Source organism: Mus pahari, chromosome 1 (genome assembly GCF_900095145.1).
Source record: "Mus pahari chromosome 1, PAHARI_EIJ_v1.1, whole genome shotgun sequence".
NCBI classification, from domain to species: domain Eukaryota; kingdom Metazoa; phylum Chordata; class Mammalia; order Rodentia; family Muridae; genus Mus; species Mus pahari.
The window spans coordinates 17,776,198-17,781,786 of NC_034590.1; the positions used below are offsets into that span (position 1 = coordinate 17,776,198).

The following is a 5,589-nucleotide window of genomic DNA, read 5'->3' on the forward strand; positions in this document are numbered from 1 at the left end:
GTAGACCAGGCTGGCCTCAAACTCAGAAATCCATCGTGCCCAGCTAATTTTTTTTTTTTTTAAAGATTTATTTATTTATTATATGTAAGTACACTGTAGCTGTCTTCAGACACTCCAGAAGAGGGAGTCAGATCTCTTGTGAGCCACCATGTGGTTGCTGGGATTTGATCTCGGGACCTTCGGAAGAGCAGTCGGGTGCTCTTACCCACTGAGCCATCTCACCAGCCCCCCTTCCTCTTTTAAATTAAATATAACTACATTTTATTTCCCCCCTTTCTCCCTCCAACCTTTTTTAAAAAAACAAAACAAAAATAAACCAACAAACAAAAAAACCCTAACAGTCTGAGCGTGGTGGCGCACGCCTTTAATCCCAGCACTCGGGAGGCAGACGCAAGCAGATTTCTGAGTTCAAGGACAGCCTGGTCTACAAAGTGAGTTCCAGGACAGCCAGGGCTATACAGAGAAACCCTGACTCGAAAAACCAAAAACCAAAACCAAAAACAAAAACCCTAACAGGCCAGACACGAACACCCAGAAGTCCTGCCCTAGACTCTGCCCTCGCGTGCGGTATATGTCACTCTCTGTGTGGCTCAATGCAGCTGACACGCAGGCGCTCTCCCTCCTCATTCCTGGCGATTCCATTTTCAGAACCCGCACCACGGGGTGCTTCGCTGAGAGTTGTGTTGTTTCTCCAGCTGTGGTTTTGTGCTTCCCCACCCTGCAGCACTAAGGGGCGGGCGGGCTGGCGGGCGGCATTTCCTGCCTGGCTTTCCTGCGGCCCCCAGGCTGCTGGCTTTATTCTCGGTCTCCGGGAACGCCCTCAAACGTCCACTAACACCCATCTCGCGTGCCCAGATGCCGAGAGCAGCGCTCCTCAACCTTTTAACACAGTTCCTCTTGTTTAGACGGATCCCCACCAACCATAAAATCATTTTTGTTGCTGTTGCCTAACTGTAATTTTGCTGTTATGAATCGTAATGTAAACATCTGATATGCAGGACAGCTGACATGTGACCCCTGTGGAGGGCACCTCGACTCCAAAGGGGGTCGAGACCCACCGACTGAGAAACGCGGGACTACGCCCTCTTGAGGCCCTCCGCACTCAGCTCCAGCATGCTCCTCCATCTCAAGGCAGGCATCCTTCACCCCTCCCACAGACAGACAGACAGACAGAGCAGGGGCCCCAGCAACAGCTTTTATTGCTCCTAGGCAGGACAGGTTAGCTTGTGCTGTTGACGTTCAGAGTTCAGATTGCGGTTCAGTCAGGATGTGGCCCCGCGTCTGTGCTGGGGACGCTATCAGTGGGTGTCACTTATCTTCGAGTGCCTGAGTATCCTGGGCAGGTTGGGGGTGGGGCCCAGGGTTGGTGACGGGGTCTCAGGGAAAGAAGGTGACTGAGGGCCCAAGAACCAGGAACACCAGAGCTGAGTCTGTGTCCTGGGGACGGGGCTGGCTGCAGTGGCCCCTTGGTTGCCCCGATGTGGTCATGGGGTCGGAAGTCTGAGAGACCTGGGGATCAGAGCTCATCGTGGTGCCTTGTCAGATCCTCACCGTAGTTGGTGGCCTGGCTGCCCACAAACATGTTCCAGTTGCTCAAGATCTCAGCTTTGCTCAGCCGGCCATCCTGTGGGCAGAGGGGTCAGCAGGAGGCAGGGCCCACAGGGGACATCCGCGCCAGGGTGTCCCTTAGGGCCCCTCCTCTGCCCGGCTGCTCTCCTCTAGGCTTGGCCCCCATCTGTCTCTCCGGCTCTGTCTCTCGGTCTCTGTCTCTCTCTCTGTTCCCGGACCCACCTGCGTGCAGGCAGCAGTAGCCCCGGCTCACCTTGTCCGTGTCGCTCTCGTGCAGCAGGTGGTTGGCCTCCACCAAGGGCTGGTCCTGGGACGGAGGCAGCACCCAGTAACCGACCTCACTGCCATCCAGCCGCCCGTCCTTGTTCAGATCCCGGAACTCTCGGAACTGCTGCCGCTCCGTCTGCACCCAGGCAGGTTCCTCCTCCCCAGGCTCCTCGGAGTACAGGTCCGCTGAAGGGGATGTGGGGATGGGGGAGATGAGGGCTAGGGCAGCCCTGGGAGCCTGGGAGGCCTTCGTCCTGCACCCCGAGAGCCATCTTCCCCGTACCCACACGCCTCCCTCCGCACTCTTCCCTCTCCATCCCATCTGCACACACACCCACACACGGGCCTCCAGACCCCTTGGTCATCCTACATCTGTCAAATTTGTTTCGGGAATAAAACACGCTATTTAAAAAGATTTAGAGGGGCTGGAGAGATGGCTCAGCGGTTAAGAGCACTGACGGCTCTTCCAGAGGTCCTGAGTTCAATTCCCAGCAACCACATGGTGGCTCACAACCATCTATAATGGGATCTGATGCCCTCGTCTGGTGTGTCCGAAGACAGCAACAGTGTACTCACATACATTAAATAAATCTTTAAAACAAACAAACAAAAAAAGATTTAGAAAGAAAACCTGGGGTTGGAGAGATGGCTCAGTGGTTGGGAGCATTGACTGCTCTTCCAGAGGTCGTGAGTTCAATTCCCAGCAACCACATGGTGGCTCACAACCACCCATGAGATCTGACGCCCTCTTTTGGTGCATCTGAAGACAGCTATAATGTACTTACCTATAATAAATAAATCTTAAAAAAAAAAAAAAAAAAAAGAAAACCCGAGAGAAAAAATAAAGCACTCATTTCTTATAAATGTTATAAACACATGGTGTTTAAGCAAAAATGTCCTCCTTGCATATTGGTTGCATGGAATATTTCATATATAAACCTTTCAAACAAAAAAGCCCATGAGTTGGGGCTGAAGATAATCGTGTTAAGCAGGGACTCCATCAACCGCACTAAGCCCTGGGTTCTGTCCCAGCACTGTCTAAGCAGGGCAAGGCTGCGGTGATAGACCCAGCTGTGTGGAGGTGGAGGCATGGGGATCAGGAATTGAAGGTGACCTTCACTTCACAGCAAGTTCAAGACCAGCCTGAGTTACAGAAGACCTAGCTCAAAAAAAAAAAAAAAAATTTTTTTTTTTTTTTTTTAAGCCAGCAAAACCAGATTTTATCCTCATTAGCAGCTCTCTGAGTGAAAACAGCCGAGACCTAGCACAGGGCTGGCTGTTCAGGCTAAAACTCTTCAAATGGCCCTAAACAGGCCAACTGGAGACAATGTTACAGAAACAAGACAAATCTTGAGTCTGGTACAACCAACAAAGCCCCTGAGCTATGGCCACTGTGGAGCCCCAGGCTGTCCCCAAGGGGCCTCTCTCTCTGGTGCTTTCTGCAGTAGGTTCCCAATGGGTGCTCCCTGGGCTAGGCATGCTGTAGATTCTGCACACAGTGGGGACTTGATTCATGCGGCTTGAAGGGTGCGGACCTCTGCTCTCCTTGGTGCAAGGAGATGGCCGGCCTCAGGTGGAAATGGGCTTTGCTCACCAATATACTCTTCCACCTGCACGTAGCCATCTTTATTCTTGTCAAGGTCCTCCAGGGTCTCCTGAGGAGAGACATGGGAGTGAAGGGTCAGTGTACTTACAACTGAGCACTGCCCACGGGGAGGAGAGGCGGGGCCTTGGTATGTCACTGGGATGTACGTGTGTCCAGTGGAAGACAGCCAGGAACCCCCATGTCCAATCCTGCCCAGCTTTGTCTGGTTTTATGAGATAGGCCCTCATTGTGTAGTCCTGGTGGACTCAAGGCTGGCTTTGAACCCACAGACCTGCCTGCCTCTGCCTCCCGAGTGCTGGGATTAACGGTTTGTGCCACCATGCCTGTCTTGTAGATGATGTATTTTTATGTGTATGGATGGACGTTTCGCCTGCGTGCCTGTGTACCGCACGCATGCAGTCCCTCCAAGTCCAATAAGGCCATCAGACCCTGCAGAACTGGAGTTATACTGGGGCTGAGAAATGAACCCCAGCTTCTCCCGGAACAGCCAATGCTCTTAACTGTTAAGCTATCTCTCGGGCACATGGACCATGTTTTGGCACACACACCAACATGTCTACTCTTCATGCTATCTGTCCTAATTTAAAAAAAAAAAAAATGGTTTCTGCCTGGGCAGTGGTGGTGCACGCCTTTAGTTCCAGCACTAGCAAGGCAGAAGCAGGCAAACTGTGAATTCAAGGTCTGCCCGATCTACAAAGTGACTTCTAGGACAGCCAGGGCTACACAGAGAAACCCTGCCTCAGAAACCCAGATAGAAAGATGGATAGATAGATAGATAGATAGATGATAGATAGATAGATGATAGATAGATAGATAGATAGATAGATAGATAGATAGATAGATAGATAGACAGACTCCACTTCCTCAAGTTCAAGAGCTCAATGCTCATCACGATTAGCAGTGGACCCTCAGAGACAAAGCAAGCATACAAGATCCCTGTAGCTGCCACACAGGCATGAAGACCTGAATTGCATTACTCAAAACCTGCATAAGATAGGCCTGGTGGCACACACTTATCATCCCAGAGCCGCGGAGGCAGAGACAGGAGGATGTCTTGGGAGAGCTGGTCGGCCAGGCTAATCTGATCAGCAAGCCCCACATCCTGGTCAATACCCAGTTTCAAGAAACAAATAGCAACCAAGAGTGGAGCCACGGCCCAGCGGTGAAGGCGCTGTCTCACGGAGGGCCTGAGTTCAGTTCCCAGCACCCAGTGGGCAGCTCGCGACCATCTGGAACTCCAGGTCCAGGCGGTTCAGCGCCCTCTTGTGGCCTCTACAGCACCTGCACGCCCAGCCATCTTTCCAGTCAGTACATTCCATATCTGGTCTCTGAGATATGATTAGATCACAGCATGTTACACGTGCATTTCAAATAAACTGTGCACTCCTGGGTCTGGTCACAATTGGTGTTCACATGAGGCTCTTCTTAGGATATGGTTGTCTGGGGACAAGCTGGGGATGGGACACCTAATAGAGCACAGGAAGGTCTGACAAAGAGGTCCCAGGCACTGGGTAGGGAACAGACGTGGCGGTGGCCCGGAATCCCTGTGAAGGAAGCTGGGACCCAGGAGAAAGCATGTTCTCCGCCATGTCACTCACTGCCACCACGATGTCCCGCATGTGAGGGAACTCCTCGGGATGCAGAAAGGCCGTCAGCTCTTCCCGCGTAGCCATGGAGTCGCCATCTTGGTCGGCTACCCGGAATCGCCGCTCATCCCGAGCCAGCATCTTCTTGTAGGTCTCGGCATCCTCCACATCATGAAACTCCTCTCCTGGGGAGGACAGATGTGGGTGGATGTGCGCTCGCAGAGAGAGGCGAGATCTGGGACCCAGCTAGTGGAAGGATGGCCACAGTGTGTAAGAAGTGACATGCGTCAGTCACATCATGGGTATGTGGGCAGCTCTGTCATTCGCAATACTTAAAAGACTGAAGCAAGGGAATTGCAAGTTCAAGGTCAGCCTGGGTAACTAAGCAAGACTGTCAGCCCAGCAGAGAGCCCCTGCCTAGAATCCCCCAGTGAGGGGCTGGGGGTATGGCTCAGCCTTTCCTAGTGTCACACATAATAGACTCAGTTTCCTGTATCTGGCTGTGACACAATCTGTGACATCATTGACTAACTCCGCAGCCCCGAGAATGTCCTCAATGGT

The 5,589-nt window shown here is 52.2% G+C and overlaps 1 protein-coding gene across 2 annotated transcripts in view; it reads right to left on the bottom strand.

The window, feature by feature from the left end:
- Positions 1-1,172: 1,172 nt before the first annotated feature.
- The window catches only part of Rcn3 (reticulocalbin 3), an 8,372-nt gene continuing 3,955 nt past the window's right edge, over positions 1,173-5,589 (bottom strand). For both annotated transcript variants that reach the window (XM_021201829.2, XM_029539752.1), the window contains 4 exons: positions 5,041-5,213; positions 3,431-3,491; positions 1,823-2,022; positions 1,173-1,624 (listed from right to left, as the gene is read on the bottom strand). In XM_021201829.2, the coding sequence (XP_021057488.1) occupies positions 1,517-1,624; positions 1,823-2,022; positions 3,431-3,491; positions 5,041-5,213 (542 nt within the window). In that variant the 3' untranslated portion in view covers positions 1,173-1,516. The remainder of the gene's footprint in view (positions 1,625-1,822; positions 2,023-3,430; positions 3,492-5,040; positions 5,214-5,589) is intronic.